Source organism: Aulostomus chinensis, chromosome 2 (assembly GCF_037954235.1).
Source record: "Aulostomus chinensis isolate RoL2024-O1b breed Wild chromosome 2, RoL_Achi_v1.0, whole genome shotgun sequence".
NCBI lineage: Eukaryota > Metazoa > Chordata > Actinopteri > Syngnathiformes > Aulostomidae > Aulostomus > Aulostomus chinensis.
The window spans coordinates 1,182,551-1,199,452 of record NC_141321.1 but is presented as its reverse complement, the minus strand read 5'-3'; the positions used below and the strand labels follow the sequence as shown (position 1 = coordinate 1,199,452).

The 16,902-nt window shown below is 43.5% G+C and overlaps 1 protein-coding gene across 2 annotated transcripts in view; it reads right to left on the bottom strand.

The window, feature by feature from the left end:
- Positions 1 to 3,953: 3,953 nt before the first annotated feature.
- The window catches only part of bnc1 (basonuclin zinc finger protein 1), a 15,896-nt gene continuing 2,947 nt past the window's right edge, over positions 3,954 to 16,902 (bottom strand). For both annotated transcript variants that reach the window (XM_086222130.1, XM_086222138.1), the window contains exons 2-5: positions 12,158 to 12,260; positions 10,223 to 10,458; positions 6,594 to 8,635; positions 3,954 to 6,134 (exon numbers count right to left, since the gene is read on the bottom strand). In XM_086222130.1, coding sequence (XP_086078256.1) covers positions 5,330 to 6,134; positions 6,594 to 8,635; positions 10,223 to 10,458; positions 12,158 to 12,260 — 3,186 coding nt within the window. In that variant the 3' untranslated portion in view covers positions 3,954 to 5,329. The remainder of the gene's footprint in view (positions 6,135 to 6,593; positions 8,636 to 10,222; positions 10,459 to 12,157; positions 12,261 to 16,902) is intronic.

The window sequence follows — 16,902 nt, the reverse complement described above, 5'->3', positions numbered from 1 at the left end:
TGATGGACAGAGGGGGATGTGAGCAAGTAATGCAAACATAATGGAGGAAGCTCAGCCTCCCAGAAAGAAACCAAGGAGATGAATGATGAGAAATTAATATTGGCAGGGCTTCTCCATGTTTGAGACAGTTCTTGGCTGAGAACAGCATGAAGTCTGATGCTGAACTCCCCTCCTTTCTTTTGAATTGGTAAGTAAAAAGAACGTCGGGTCTGTAGTGACACAACATCAGCATCAGTGATGACAAGCTAAAGTGTGACACTCCAGCCAGAATGGTCGACTGTCACATCGGTATTTTCTATGTTGTTGCTAAAACAGTGCTATGTTAGCTCTTATGTAGCATTGAACTGTAAAGATACACCAACGCCACTCGAGAGGATTGTGACCTAAATGTTAGCGGTATCATTTGCACAGAGTCTGAGTTTTGGCATTGCTTGAATTTCGAGTGACTACCTGCAACCATTAGCCTTTTTCTTCCATAGAGAGACTGTTTGAAGTGTGACACATCGTGGACCAGCTTGGACTAGTTTGATATATCCATCCTGTCACATCCTTTGCTGATGGCAAGCTAGCTAGATCTTCAGAGAGCGTCCAACCAGCTGGAGGGATTCTCTCCAAATCATGGCTCTCAGATCAGATCTTGAAAAACTGTCAGTTTGACAACATGTCCTGGTTCTGGTCTGATGTTCAGGTTGTGTTTCACAAGAACTCAGTTTAATGGCTCCACATCTACTGATTCCCATGAGGCATCTATCCATTAAAGTGTCCTCTTGTTGTGACATGACATGCTTCATTTTCACCTGCAAGCTTGTCAGGGTCAAGTCAGTTTATCTAGACAGCGCTAAATCCCTCTATCAGTTTGTGCTGCCTCTGTCCTGGTAGAGCAGGTCTAGAACCTCCCTCTTTTGATGAAACTGTACCCAACAATTCTCCATGAACAAGCACACCTGAGACAGCAGAGATGAAAACCTTCCTTTACCAGGCAGGAAGGTGGGCAGATCCAGGCTCCATGGGTATGAACGTCTGCTTTGACGTGAAAGAGAGACAGAGGACAGAGATAGAGACAAATACGGAGAAGAGACAGAGACAGAAAAGAGAGGGACAGAGACTGAGGGAAAGGAGGGTGAGAGATGGAGGACAGAGACAAAAAAGAGAGGGATAGAGAGAGAAAGGAGGGAGACAGAGATGGAGGCCAAATGGGGACGTGAACAAGACAGGAGGAGAAAGATGAGTGGAGAGAAAAACAGAGGGACAGAGGACGGGAGAGTTAAGACACACAACAACAATAATAGTAAACTAGCTACCAATAATAACATCTGCCATCTACTGAACCATCAGCTTCAGCAAGATATTGAGCTTTAACATACTAGAATTGATACTAGTACCAACACCATTCTGATGTTGATACTGGTACTACCAGTTCTAGAACTACAAGTACCAGTACTAGTACTACTCGTGGTGGAAGGGGTGTGTAGATGGATTTGGAACAAATACTAGAAGATTAAAACAAGATAAAGTGTGGCGTGTTGCCGCTGCAACACTGTGACAAGGACACAGAATTACTCAAAGATTTTCATTGTCTTCTTGTCTTAATGATATACAGTAAGGATTTTTCTTTTCTTCAGATAAAGTAGGAGGATGATGTTAACAAAATTTTGACATGTTTTGGCTGTTTACCTGCAGCATTCCAAGGAGCTTTATTATTATTATATCTATTATTATTTGCTTTTTGTAATACAATCTCTTCACCCTGCCATTGTCATAGGGCCCTTCCGTCTAGAGTAAGAAGCTCCAGATGCAACTGGTCCCAAGAGAGGCCAGTGGATGATGCAGTAGTCTCTGGACTAAATAGTCTGACCAGGTGCTAAAGGTCCTCTTATGTATGCTTGTAAGAATAACATGAAGGGAAATCTTTTCCTAAGCCCAAAGGTGCAAAGACTCTATTGTATTTTTTTCTTTCTTTCTGTCTTTTTTTCATTCTTTCTTATTCTGTCACTTTAGACCTCAATCTGACACCCTAAAACATGCTCAGTAACTCACTAAATTTGCTACGCACATCAGGTCTGGTAAAAAATTTGATAAAATGTACCAATTGACCCTCAAAGTGCCTAAATGTGCTCCACAGCGCCACCTAGGCATTGAAAAAGGGTTACCACAGCCCATATGAATGTCATAGACATCAACTAAAGGTCAATTCTTCGTCTCATCGAGAGCTACAAATCATTTGCTGAAACCCCTGACCTAAATCCAACAGGAAGTCCACAATATGCACATGAAAGTACAACTTTGCACTAATTTTGGACCCCGAACAAACTCTATCACCTCCTAGGCGTTTATTGTATTGCCTTCAAATTTTAATACTTGACTAATTACACTAAGGTGAACAAAGGTTGTTAAAAACCTGGTAATAACTCAAACGGCCTGGATTCTGTGAGCCCTTAAAATTGCTGTGCCACATTACACTTACAATGCAAACCAATGGGGAGGCAGTCTCTGGACATATACTTAGTGTCAGACTGAGGCTTCTGACATCTAAACTGTAAGTCTGACCACTTTCCAACCTGTATTACTGTGTACATTACCACTGTACCTGTAACAATTTTTGTGTGTGTGTGTGTGTGTGTGTGTGTGTGTGTATCTGTGTGAGACATAAAGGTGTGTGAAACAGATCATTGAATTCGGACTGTGGGTGGCACGGTGGTGCAGTGGTTAGCACTGTCACCCCACAGCAAGAAGGTTCCAGGTTCCAGCCCTGGCTTCGTTATGGGATCTTTCTGTGTGGAGTCTGCATGTTCTCCCTGTGCCGGCGTGGGTTCTCTCCAGGTACTCCAGCTTCCTCCCACAGTCCAAAGACATACAAATGGGGACTAAGCTGACTGAATACTCTAAATTGACTGTAGGTGTGAATGGTTGTCTGTCTGTATGTGTTGGCCCTGTGATGGACTGGTGACGCATCCAGTGTGAACCCCTCCTCTAGCCAGAAGGCTGCTGGGATAGGCTCCAGCACCCCCGCGACCCTTAACAGGATAAACAGTAGAAAATGGATAGATGGATGGAATTCAGACTGCATCAGAGAAATCTTCATCTGGGGCAGAATCAGGGATGGATGATCATGCTGGCAAGTCTGAGGGTGATGCCTCTACAAGTCTGCTCAGGTTATGTTCTGCTTTGCACCTTGATAGCACAAAATCAGCTGTGGGCCACAGAAGACCGAGCTCTGCCTTCATTCATCCTAAACATCAAGCAAAAACCTATTAGCTTCTTATAACCTAAGTATCTCTATGTATAAACACATATGCGCGCTTGCACACACACACGCACAAAAACTGTTACAGGTACAGTGGTAATGTGTTCACTCATGTTGTTGGGATGTAAAGATCATCAAGGTGTCTTTAAGTGTCAAACTAAACATTTGTGCTGAAGCTTTGCTATTATTTGACATTTTATGATGTCACAGCTCATCCTCCAAGGCACGTTCAAAATGTGGGACAAACTGACGCTGAGATGACTTGCTAAGCAAAGGGAAAGTCAGAAGTCAGCCGTTGCTTGTCTTATCATGATCAACCCTGTGATAATGAATTAGATAGTGGACTGAAGGCTGGACATCAACTGTGACGGCAAACACACATTAACTGCCACCTCGTAATGTTCAAGCTGCATCGCTAACTCTCGCTGACTTTCAACATGCTCCGCTGTTCATGCAATGTTTGAATATTAAGTCTGTAACTAGTTCAGCCTGGCCTAGAACATATCAAATTATATCCATGTAACGGTCTCGTGTAGCACATTTTTATTGGTCTGTGGTGTGAAGTCGGTAGTTCCTAAACCTGCCTACAGAGGCCACTATTGTCTTTCTATTCAGTAGTGATTGGTGGGACAGACAAACCATCAACAATTGTGCTCATTTCCAATTGACAGAAAATTGATCAGGCCAAGACCTGCAAACATATGGCTTTTTATTTAATTGGAATGAATACTGTAATATCAAATAAAGAAAACATGAAGCCCCCAACACGTGTTGGCTTTTGTTCCATTTTTTTTTTTTTTTTACAAATCCTAACAACAAACAGATGGATGTTAAATCTTACCCGTTGCATTAAAACACAGAAAGAGCAAATCCAGAACAGTAAACTGAGGTGAAATCATCAGACATGTACAACATGTAGTCCAACCCAAAAACACGGAATAGTAGTAATGATGTGACCCTTGTTTATACAGTATATTTTTGGTTTCTTACTCTTTTCACAGTTCAGTAAACACTTGCTGAAGTTTTTTTTTTCAGACATGGTCACATATGGGGCCATTTTTATTAATCTATTTCTGTGTTTAATTCTCAGTGTTTGACTCATTCACAGTACATGTTGCTGGCCTCCAGACTACACGGCTCTTCCTGCTGTTGGTCCAGTCAGTTGGAATACTGCAGGTAGCCACACAAACAATACACGCCTTAATCAAGTCAAGTCCCATGAGAAGATTAAAAAAAAAATAAAAATAAAAAAACAATACAAAATACACACACCAAAATTAAGACTACTTTTAAACTCTGATCAGTCAAATGATAATTTTTCATTGTATTTTACAGAGGCTGTGCCTGAATACTGCTGCTCATCACAAAGTAGAAGAGAGAAGACAGGGTGGGCCCTTTTCATTAATACTGCATACCCCTCATACAACATGAAGGGCTTCTTATACACATGTGGACTGACACAAATCTTTGGTCAACATTAGCAGTTTGCCACAACCAGAACAGTAAAGGGAACAACACAGTTCATAGAACACGGTACAATAACTTATTGGTCAAGCTCACAACACGATAGCCTGTTGACAAAGACTCTTCAGGAAATGACATGTTGAAGGTACTTCATGACTGGTTTTCATTGATACTTTATGCACACCTTCACAGGGAAGACGTGGACATTTGACAACAAAAACACCAGAGAACAAGCCACTTGCAGGGTATACTTTCATCAATCAACCTGCACATTGAGAAGTGGGTGGTACAGCAAACCAAAGGAAAGAAATGTTGAGACTGAACTGAACAGTAGCAGAATGTTGTCAATGGTCTTTAGATCTCAGATGCATAAACAGCTTTCCTAGTTTTGCCTTCACAGAAAAGACATTTGTTCCAAAACAAAGTTGCCAACACAAATCAACCTAATTGTACTTCCCTTTCTTCTTCCCCTACTGATTGACATCAGGATGGACGAAATATAATTGGAAAAGTGCTAAATGGTGAGCTGTTTAGGTGCCCAACAGCGAACAATATTCAACAATAACAAAAAGACAATTCTGAAAAAGGAAATCAGTAATGGTGGGTTATCAGCAGTAAACTCTATTCCTGGTCCACAGTGGCACCTGAGCTAACAGCCAGGTTTCTGTGGAGGTTTGGGTTCTGGCTGTGTCTGTTTCTGCTGCGTACTGAGGAAAAGGATGTCTCACAACCGGGAACTTTACACTTGTGAAGCAAGCGGAGATGGACTGTCTTGTAATGGGCTCTAAATGTCCCCTTGTTGCTGTACACTTTTTGGCAGACATGACAGGTTATGGGCAATCCACCCCCAACTCCTTGAACGCCGCCCGGGCCGCCCCCAGCACAGCCAAGGGTCTTCTCTCCCCCAAGCACTGAATCCTCACCCCCAGACCTCCCTACACTGATCCCATCACAGCTTTCATCACTGTCCTCCATGGGGAGTGCCTCCTCATCTTCATCAACCTCATCTCCTTCCTCACTACCTGCTCCATCAGAGTCCCAGGGTGATCGCGCATTGCCACTGATGCGAGGGGGTGCAGAGGAGGTGGTACTCAGGTCCAGAACTGTCCCACTCTCTCCACCTCCAACACCTTCTCCTTCTAAACCCTCAGTTTCTCTTGTGGGAGATGCCTCAGCCCTGTCTTGTGCAGTAGATGCTTTGTTCATAGGGAAGACAAGGCCCATGCGGTTGTGTCCTCTGAAGATGACAGACGTCTGGTTGGTTGAGTCATGATTGGACAGATCTCTGTCATGCTGGTCCTGGCAGCAGTCTAGGACAATAGGGTCTCTGTCCCTGCAGTGTGGTGAGGGGGAGTAGAGGATGTTGGTTGGGCTGAAAGAGTCTTTGGTCAGCAGCTTGTGGTGCAAGTTCAGGTTTGCACTGTGTCTGTAGAGGCAAAACATCTGCATTACAAATCATTCAGCGAACATGATCCAGATATGTACATACTCAAGAGTGTGATGATCTCAACATGCTACAACAGAAGAAACCAGGTTCCAATGTGCAGTGGGCGGGGCAAGGATTGAGTAAGGCACTACCAGTGCTAAGTTTCATGGGAAGGTGTATTGTTTGGTTGAGAAACTGTTAAGTTTGTGGTGATGGAATCATTGTTTTAGTTAGTTGTTCAGGCTTTGATTGTAGGACCAGGCCAGTTTGTACGAATGTAAACTTAACTGTGATTTAGAACCTAATCTTTACGAAATTAATGAGGCAAGACTCCACTGAAGTTTCCTCCTGTCTGTGTGTAACATTGTAAAGTGCTAAATACAGTCTATTTACCAGTGTAAGACCCCTGACCTGACTCTGCAGTACTAACACACATCAGATAGGTAAGGCTGCTCTCACCTGTCTCGGCTTCTGCGGGAGGGAAAGGCAGCGTTGCAGCCATCCACTGTGCACATGTGCATCTCCTTCAGGTGGACATTTTGATAGTGCATCTTGACACTGTAGGGGTTCTTAAAGGTCTTACTGCAAATCTCACAGTGGTGGGACTGGTCTGCACCAGAATTGAGGTGAAACCCTGAGTCACCATAATCATCCAAACAGCCATCAGATCCCTCCTTCTCAGGGTCTGAGAGTGGGAGAGCGCCCCCATTGGTCAGCCTATGGTCACCTTCATCACGTCTGAGCTCTGAGATCTTGTCAGCTGCATACACAGAGTTAGAGTCCCTGTCCACCATTTTTTCATTGCCGCTGGGCTCACGACTAAGTAGGTGGTTAGCAATCAGTCTGTTTTTGAAGGGAGAGGATGCGCAAGTAATGACACTTGCTTCAGCTGGCTGTAGCCCATCATCTTTGTCCTCCCTGTCTGTCATCTCTAAAGCTTGCTCCAACAGATGCTTGGTACCTTCCCTGTCCCTCTCTTCACCAATGTATGACCCTCTCCCTTCACCCTTGTCCCCAGCTTGTTTTAAACACAAACTGTCACACTCCTCCTTGTCCCTGCCCTGTACAGGAGCATCATCCTCAGAGCTGCTCCCCATGTCCATTTGATCATCTTGCTCCACCAATTCTTTCTCTATCTTTATTGGCATACTTGATTTGCGAGACTTTTTCTTTGGTATGGGGTCTGTCGTGCAAATGTCAGGGACAGTGCTAGGTTTGATGGACACAGATGAGGACAGGAGGGGGAGAGAAGGAAGTGTTCCTGGGGTGTTGGCAAGCTCTGCTGGGGTAACCAGGCTGCGGTAGAAAGGCAGAACTGGCTGTACTGTTTTTAAATTGGGGAAGAGGATGCCACTCTGGCCCATGCTTTGGAAGGAGCTGCTATGGAGCTTGGAGCCTGTGTCCACATGGCTCACCATATAGCTGGGAACTGACTTATGACTTTCGGCAGAACAAATGGGGATGGAAGTGGCATAATCCGGCCTCTTCTCGCCTTGAGAACCTTCATCAGCAGACAGGGTGCCACGCAGGTCTTTGTCCCGGTTGTTTCGGTTCATGGGCATGTGCAGTCGTGGGTTTGGGTTGGCACTGTGGCGGTTGCGACTGCGCAGCGAGCTGAACACCATGTTACAGCCCTCAATGGTACACTTGTGCTTAATCTTTAGGTGCACTGCATTGTAGTGGATTTTCAGTGTGCCCTTGTCATAGAATGTCTTCTCACAGGCATTGCAAAACACTCTACCCTTCTTCAGAGATCCTCCACCTCCAGTACCTCCAGAGATCCCTCCATTGGCACTTCCATTTCTATCCATGGAGCGCAGCTTGACATCAGGTGACATTTGTGTTGCATCAGAGCTCATGGAAGGTGTGCATGGTGTGGAGGGTCCGTCAGAGTAGTTGTCACTGGTGGAGAAATCCTCTGCTTCAATCTTTGTGGTGGAGGAAAGGCTGTCCATCGGCTTATCTCCGCCTCTGTCTAGATCCGTGGTGAACACCATGGAGCTGGAACCTAGCAGGCTGCTTTCTGCAGGGTGAGAGAGAGGAAGGGGATTGTCCTTCACTAAATTGTCCCGCCCCTGATCCTCCCGCCTCTGACTCTGCTGCTCCACTGCTCCCCGGCATGGTTGCTGGTGTGGTTGTAGTGCCCCTGTCGGTGATCCCAGAAATGGAGCCGGTACAGAGCCCAACAGCTGGAAAGGCAGCATGAAGGCCATACTGTTGATAAAGTTCTCAAAGTGGTGCATGCTGGTGCTACTAAGCTTCTCCACTTTGGATGTAGAAAGGTTGGCGGCAGTGCGTGGGGTGTTTCGCTCGATGAAAGTACGGATATCTGAGTTGGTGCGGGTGCTGGGAACTAAAACTGCCTGCCCCTCCTTGTCCTGCAAAGCCATGAGCTCCACTATGGACTTTGTCTCACCAAAGCGCAGGAACTGCTGCAGGGTGGCGATCTCTTCCTCAAATGTCATGATAGCCCACCGGTCCAGCACCTTCCCAGCTACATCCTAGTGACAGAACAGCAGGAAAAGGCAGAGCAGTGGGTTGCAGGGAGGTGGAGATAGCAAGGTTGAGGAACCAAAAGACAAGGGGAGGGAAATGGAGAGAAGCAATTTCATCATTAGCATTGTAATTATCTTTCAAGTTGCTCATATATATTCACCGAGTGGGTTAGATGACACACCCAATGAAGCCAACAGGCAGGGCGACTAAATAAAGGAATCAGTTGGAGTGATAATACAAGTGGGCAGCCCAGAACCCTGAAAAGCCTCATTACACAGCGTTTCATCTTGCAGGTCATTTCTCTTCATTTAAATCATGTGGATTTACCCACCCTGTGCGCCCCCCCCCCCCCACACACACACACACGCACACGCACACATGCACAGAGAACATTCATTCCAGCAGACTCTTACACATACGCTTAGATACACTGGCTTACAAAGATAAAAATGCAAACATAAGAGACACACACAGACGAAGAGGCACACAAATGAGGGAGGGGGCTCACACTGATCAAGTGGGTCTCCTCTGCTTGGCCCGGCAGTAATCACATGTGAATTCGGGCATCTTTGAAAGTAAGGAGCTGCTTCGTGCCGTAACCGTGATTAATATTTCATCATAGAGCATTCATTGGATGCCTGTAGAGTATTCTGACTCTAGATTTGCTATTGGATGAGCTAACATGAATTAAATGCAGTCCAACTTGAATACTTGATGATGCAGTAATCGAAGAGAGAGCTGGCGCTGACGCGATGCCTGCAGCCTCGGCCTCAGCCAACTTGGCTCTGGCTTGACAGGGAATCTGAAGCAAAAGACAAAATATTTACAAATCTACTCAGCTCGGTTTGGAGACCTCCCCGAGCTAGTGGCACCAGCGACCAAGAGAGAGTTCATGGCATCGGTCACTACCTCACATCTCTCTTCTGCCTGGTCTTCAAGTGTGCTTTTCTCATCCTGCCTCCTCTTCCTCAGAAATTTCCTGTCTCCCTTCATAATGAGCCTGTCACCTACTCTGCCTGGCATACAGTCAGCTTGCATTTCAGCTGAAAGTTCAAAAGTCAGGTGTTGGTCTACAATAAGTTTAACTTGAACCACAAATAATAGGATGTCGTCATTTCAGTACTCAAAGGATGGTACATTATTCTCTTGGAGTGAGTTTGAGGCTTAAGTACAGAGCTGGTGTCAGAATGTCAGAAGCCAAGTGAGGCTGGAGACCTGCTGAACCTGCTCTGTCAAAAGCCGAAAAGGCTGATAGTTGAATTGAGGCCATGGGGATGGCAGGGCCGAGTGTCTGACACCATCACTTTACGCAAGCCTCACAAGACACAAGCCACAACAACCATGATTGATCTTTGTAAGTAATCACAGACAAAAGCAGGTAGTTAGGCAGACAAAACACAAGGGGGGAGAGAGTTTCAAAAATAAAACAGGACCTAACTACATTCACTGACACTACAAGAAAACAAGAAGCAATACCAAACAAAACAAAAACATTAATTCAAGAGGATGAATTCAACATCCAGAGGTAAGTCCATGAGAATGTGGAAGTATTGCATTGATTCCTGAAGTCAGTGCGCAGATATGCTTCTCACCTGGAGCACATATCCACGGATGTAGTCTTGCAGCGTCCAGTCAAGTGCATTCAGGATCTGGATGACCTCTTCCTGCTTGAGGACAGAGAAAAGGCGGTCCAGGAGGATCTTGAGGCGGATGGGGATGGCTTGGGTGCCGTACAGCATCAGGCTGCAGATGTCAAACACCACATTGGAGTGCACAATCTCCACCTGGCTGCCCTGGTACATGTGGTGCACCTTCAGTTTACTCAGTGCTAGAACACACACACATTGACTTTGATTTACATCACATTCATATACACACACAAGCACACACACATGCACGCGAAACCAAGAGCACTGGTCCATGAACCTTGATAGGTGTTCTGTGTCCCAGAAAACAGATTTGTACAAAAATACTTATTAAAATTGTGACGACTGAAGAAGCATGAAATCTTGATGCTTTTGAAATTGATAGTAAAACCAAAATACTGGCTGTGTGAGTGTGTGTTTGTGCAGGACTCAACAGCTCTAATGATAAATTAACTTCACATTTCAGAGATAACTTAAATTGAAATAAAGATTAATTCACAGATGACGTGAAAAGGAGTGTGAAATAAATATGGCTGTCACTAAGAGCTCCCTTGATAATAAAATACTCTTTGATTTGTGCAAAGGGAACAAAAGTATTCTTAGTTTTTGTGTTAACTGGGTACCAATTAGATTTATTTTTGCAGCTTTATCCTTAAAATACAACGAGTATGAGTATTATTTCCTATGTTCACATTAGCCAGAGTAAACACCAGTATTGTGCATTTCCATCCCATGATGACGTGTGTGTGATGAGAGTAAAGGCAGAGATGGGATGACTCGAAATTAGCCTTAAAATTAGACAGACCTCCAGAAGTGTATATATTAATTAATCTGATGAAAAAATAAACATTGAGCTACCTGGACTTCTGCCTTTATAAAAAAAAAAAGATAATTAGAGCTGACAAGTTATTTTTTAATTAATGTAAAAATAAACTGAATTAATAAAATACATTAAAATTTACATTTAATTATCAATCAAAATTTATCGCCTCTATAGATTTTCAAGATAGTTTGCGATAGATAGGGCTCATACACATTTTGACATGCACTTTTCCATGATTTTTCCAGGCCACAACACATTCTCTAGAACATCTTTAATGTCAAAACGAACCCATGTACATCTAATTAAAACCAATGACAAGCTACGTGCCTCGTACAAGTGTGAGCAAATTTACTGAGTTTCCTAAAAATGTCTGGCATTTCCAGGCCTGGAAATTTTTCAAATTCCATGATTTCCCACGTTTTTCACAACTGTATGACCATGGGAATAAATAAATAGATACAATTTAGAGGTGGAAACCTTCTACATGTTCCATTATTGAGAACACTTTTCAGTAGAGGCTAAATCCTATAAGCATGGGCATTTACTGCAGAGCAGGTCATCAACTATTAAGTGGTATGGCTTTCAAATGGCAGTGGGAATCATCAGCAAGCTAAAGCTAACTACACAGATCTATGCCACTGTTCTCTCTGAACTCTAAGTTAAGAAGCAGTCGCAGAAGCCAATGAGTGCTTGGCAATTGAGCTGAGTTACTTGTTTAAAGTTAGTCTCTTGAGATGAACTTTGTTGTGTCTCATCTTGCTGTCACCCCAAAAAATGCATCAACTCACTATGCAAACTAACACAGCGCATCCACCTGGGTGCTAGAGAACTATATATATAAATATTCATCGTCTTGCTGTGAGGCGACCACTGCACCACCATGCTGCCCTATATTTTATATTTATATCTATATCTATATCTATATATGTGTGTGTGTGTGTGTGTGTGTGTGTGTGTGTGTGTGTGTGTGTGTGTGTGTGTGTGTGTGTGTGTGTGTCTGTGTGTGTCTGTGTGTGTAATTAATGTGAAATTAATAAATAAATGCAGTGGGTTCTTACCATGTGCCACCCAGCCATGTTTACAGGTCTCACACTGCCTCCTCTTCAGCTTCCCAGGCTTGAAGCTGTCACAGCTACAGTTCACCAAAGTGCAGCAAATTGCCTGTCAAACACACAAACACACCAAAATGTTTATTCCTCCATCACTCTGCTCACGCCCAGATCTTCAGTTGTTAATGGTGGAACCAGACAGTTCTATGGGCTGAAACATTTAAGCTTTTCGAACATAAAACATATTTGACACTATGAACTGACCTGATGTGATTTTAGTACTTATAAACTGGCCTTTAGACGACACACTTTTACGCAAACATGATAAAAGTACTCAAGTAAGTAACATTAATAACTTGTATTATTATTATTATTATTATTATTATTATTATTATTATTATTATTTCAATATTTATTACACCGACCTGAAGTGTACACATTTCTTTACACACAAAATATTAACAACAACAATAACATCAATAATAATAATAATAATAATAATAATAATAATAATAATAATAATAATAATAATAATAATAATAATAATAATAATAATAATAATAATAATTCTTATTATAATAACAATACGGCAGCACGGTGGTGCAATGGTGAGCACTGTGGCCTCACAGCAAGAAGGTTGTGGGTTGGAGCCCCGGCTGGAACACGGGATCTTTCTGTGTGAGTCTCCATGTTCTCCCTGCTCCTGTGTGGGTTCTCTCTGGTACTCCGGCTTCCTCCCACAGTCCAAAGACATCAAGAGGGGACCAGGTTAATCCAGACTCTAAATGTTGGCCCTGCTATGGACTGGTGACCTAATGCCACCCCCCCCCCCCCCCCCCCCGCAACCCTTAACAGGACATTCTGAGTGGAAAATGAATGGATAATAATAATAATAATAATAATAATAATAATTAGTATTATAACTAACAGTACTTATTTATTAACTTAGATAAGATTTTTTTAAGGCAGTACTCCAGGTAATGTTTATTGCTTCTATGATTGTCATTATGATTATTATTTTTTACTAATAATATAGTAATAATAATAGTGCATTTCCATTCCACCAGATAGCCACGGGCAACTAACGGATACGTCAACATTGGTCAGAGACCTCAGTGAACAGGTGATTGTGAAGCTGTGTGTGCGTGGGTGTGCGTGCGTGTGTGTGTGTGTGTGTATAAGCCATTTTGTCACTACAGTAAGCACCTGGACCATCTGATCTATGTCCATCTGTCCAGGCGTACATCACACACCCATGAGCTCATCTGCTAATGGGTTCAGCCACCGAGGAGCTGTGCAGCAGTGTCAAGTCCACCTTACTGACACACTCCTAGTGACAGTGCCCAGTCTCACTGTCCTTCTCTCTCTCCCCTCTCTCTGTGTCTCTGCCTTTTTCTCCCACTGTCTGTCTCTTCTCTCTGCCCCCCCAGCCTCGATCAGAAGAACAAAAGTCCTGTCCACATCAGGAACCAAGAGGGAAAAGCATCATCAGATTTATGATCAAAGCAGTGTTGTTAGTGCTACATGCTACGCTAGCTCTCTCCCTACACATCTATAATGCATGATCAGCAGGCTTTAGAATACATGAGCAGCATGCTTAACCTCCTCTGCACAGGCAGAGCAGGGTGGATAGGTAGGGGGCCTCCACCCCTCATTTAGTCCTGGACTCAGCTCTGCACTGAAGGCTCAGCTTGTCCTTGATATGAGGGATCACTTGACTTCGCCTTAACAATAACCCTGATCATCAGGACGCCAGCTACCTGGCCTTGAGATGCAGCATGGGAACTGCGGCCTCCAGTCCCATGACACACTTTCGTTCTGCTCCTCTCCCTGTCATTGTCTCTGTCGGGCTTCCTCTCTGGCTCGCTGGCTCAGCATCCTCAGGTCAGCAGTGAGGTGTAAAACACCCTTTGCTCATCTCTCAGTAACATAATCCCATCATTACACAGCACCGAGAACCAACACGGCCCAATTAGGCTAATCCCATCCCACTGTGGCTGCACACACACCTCCCACTGCTGCCCCCCCCCCCCCCCATATACATCTCAATCAGGTGCCCGGAATGCTCACCAGCCTGTAGCAAGCACGCACGCAGACACGCAGGCATATGCGTGCACACACGCGCACACACCGACACTCAAACACACACACACACACACACACACACACACACACACACACACACACACACACACACACACACTCTTACACTCCCAGACATTCCAGTGCACAGTCGTTTATTTGAATTAGTGATTCATTTCATGAGTTCCTGAGAAGAAGTATATAAAAAGAAAGAACTGGTGGTGCAGGGCAATACAAGACTAGATTGGCTCGCACCGCTTCACCCGAACCCTAAATCCCCCTAAATTGCCCCCCCCCCTTCTCCTAACTGTTGTCACAACAAAGCCCCAGCTGTTCACACACATCAATAAAGTCGATGACAAGACGACTAATTGCACAAAATGATACAACAGGGTCGAGAACCCTATACAATGTAGCTTTCTATTTATATGTGATGCAAACACACACACACACACACACACACACACACACACACACACACACACACCAAATTACCAAATTACCAGCATCAATACACAGCTAAACAATGGTCAGGGTCCATGGAGGGACGGGACAGGCTGTGTGTCACATCATTGACCTGAAGGCAGCATTTCAATATGAAGAATGTTTATTGACAACCCTGGAAGAGAATTCTGTCCCTTGGAAATTGTCGTCTGACCGTCTGGTTTTCAGTAACTTCTCCCAAGAACAGGTCAGTAGGTGGGAGCAGAACCAATGATGCTCTCACATGCACTTTGAAAGTCCAGACAAAGGTCGTGGGTGAAAGTGATTCAGTTAAATTTTTGAAAGAGATGTTGGTGAGTCAATCAAAGTGGTGCTTTCACGTGTGAGGCAGATTAAACAAGTTAGGGCGATGGGTACTGTCCAGACACGCCCATCCCTTAGAGCTGAATAACAAAAGACTTTCTGCTCCCCATACTATGAATTTTCCCTGTTCTTTTGCAAATCTTCAGCATTCTTTGAACATGGAAACGTGTTTGGACAACATGTGTGTGTGTGTGTGTGTGTGTGTGTGTGTGTGTGTGTGTGTGTGTGTGTGTGTGTGTGTGTGTGTGTGTGTGTGTGTGTGTGTGTTTGTGTACTTAAGGGACCCAGTCCTGCGTGATAACACACATTTGGAGGGTTGTTCTCTTTCTGGTCTAATATGGAACCTAATCAGTTATCCAACACTCAGGGAGTGAATACCATCGGCAGATGGAGGAGGAGGAGTGACAGGGTCAGATTTTACTATCAGTCTTTCACAAAACTATTATGACATCAGCAAAATGAAGGAAGTGAGAGTTTCACTGGTGGGCACATTCGCAGATCACTGTCCTATACGCTCTGACTTTAGGTAGTTTTCCCTGCAGCATCTGAGTGAGGGACTACTTTCTTCAACATGTTTGGCTGTAGCATCTCATCACTACAAATGTGTCTTCTAAAATAATTCCCATCGAGGCATGTATATTTGTACATGTCACTTCCCACCTCTGCCTGTATAAAGACATTTACTCATGGCTCATAGACACACTTCACTAGAGTGTGTTGGTTTGTTTGTTTGACCCCACTGACTGGAGACTAAGCGGAGGGATGTGTAGCTACTACATCTGCATTAGATCCCTGGAGCAGGGTGAAAAAATAATAGATGTCTTTTATATTGGCTTTGGTCTGCAGTCTAGAGAGAAGCATCTCTGTTCTCCAGGCTTTCAAAAAATATTCTGAGCAGATTTTAAAACTCTCATCTATTATCGCTAATAAATTATTTTTTTCAGAAATCTATTAATCACTGCCACAATCTCTGGACATCAGAATCAAATATGTCAGCAAAGAGAACCGCTGATGAAACATTTCACCTCTTAAATAATGAAATTAATATTATCATGTTAATATTTGTAAATTTTACAATATCATCTATAATTGTGCACATTTTCTCTTTTTTCTTAAAATTGACATACCGTCAGTACAAAAAATTAATCATAGTCTGCATTTGTAGTTTAGTTCATAGCCATTTTATCAATGTTAGTTTACATTTAGTAATAATTATTATTGTAATAAGCAGGGCATATTAAATATAAGATATATAAAAATATGATATAAAAATTATTTAAACAAACAATGCTGGAAAAGAATCTTTACACAAGAAAAACTGCAATAAAATACTTTCACACAAATTACACTCCCTACATGCGCATGCCCGCACGCGCGCACACACACACATACACATACACACACATACACACACAGATGAATAGAACATTTGGTCCAATTTAGAAAACACTAAGGAATATAGGAATATATTTAGAAATACCTGCGCTGCTACACCTCAGCCTGCGTGTGTGAGACTAAATCGGGACTTCACCAGGCCGTATGCAATAACAAGTTCGCTGATGAGAAGTGTTGGTTACAGACAGGTCGTGAGGCTTGGGTCCAGTGCTGATTGACTGAGTGGGACTCATTCTCATGCTTGTGCTCATCTCCAAAATGATTGGATCAAGTTTTCCATTAAATTTTGAAAGTTTTTAGCTGCTAAGCCGTAGGACTCCAGATGCTGTTAGTCAGTAAAACCTTCTAAAGTTCACCGGAGCACTTGAAAAGGCGAAGACAAACCCAGGAGAAGCCTGGGCGAGTGCAAGTAGCGACAGGCTGTGTTGAGCCTATTAGGACTTTATACAGCCCAAAGACAGCGTGAAAAA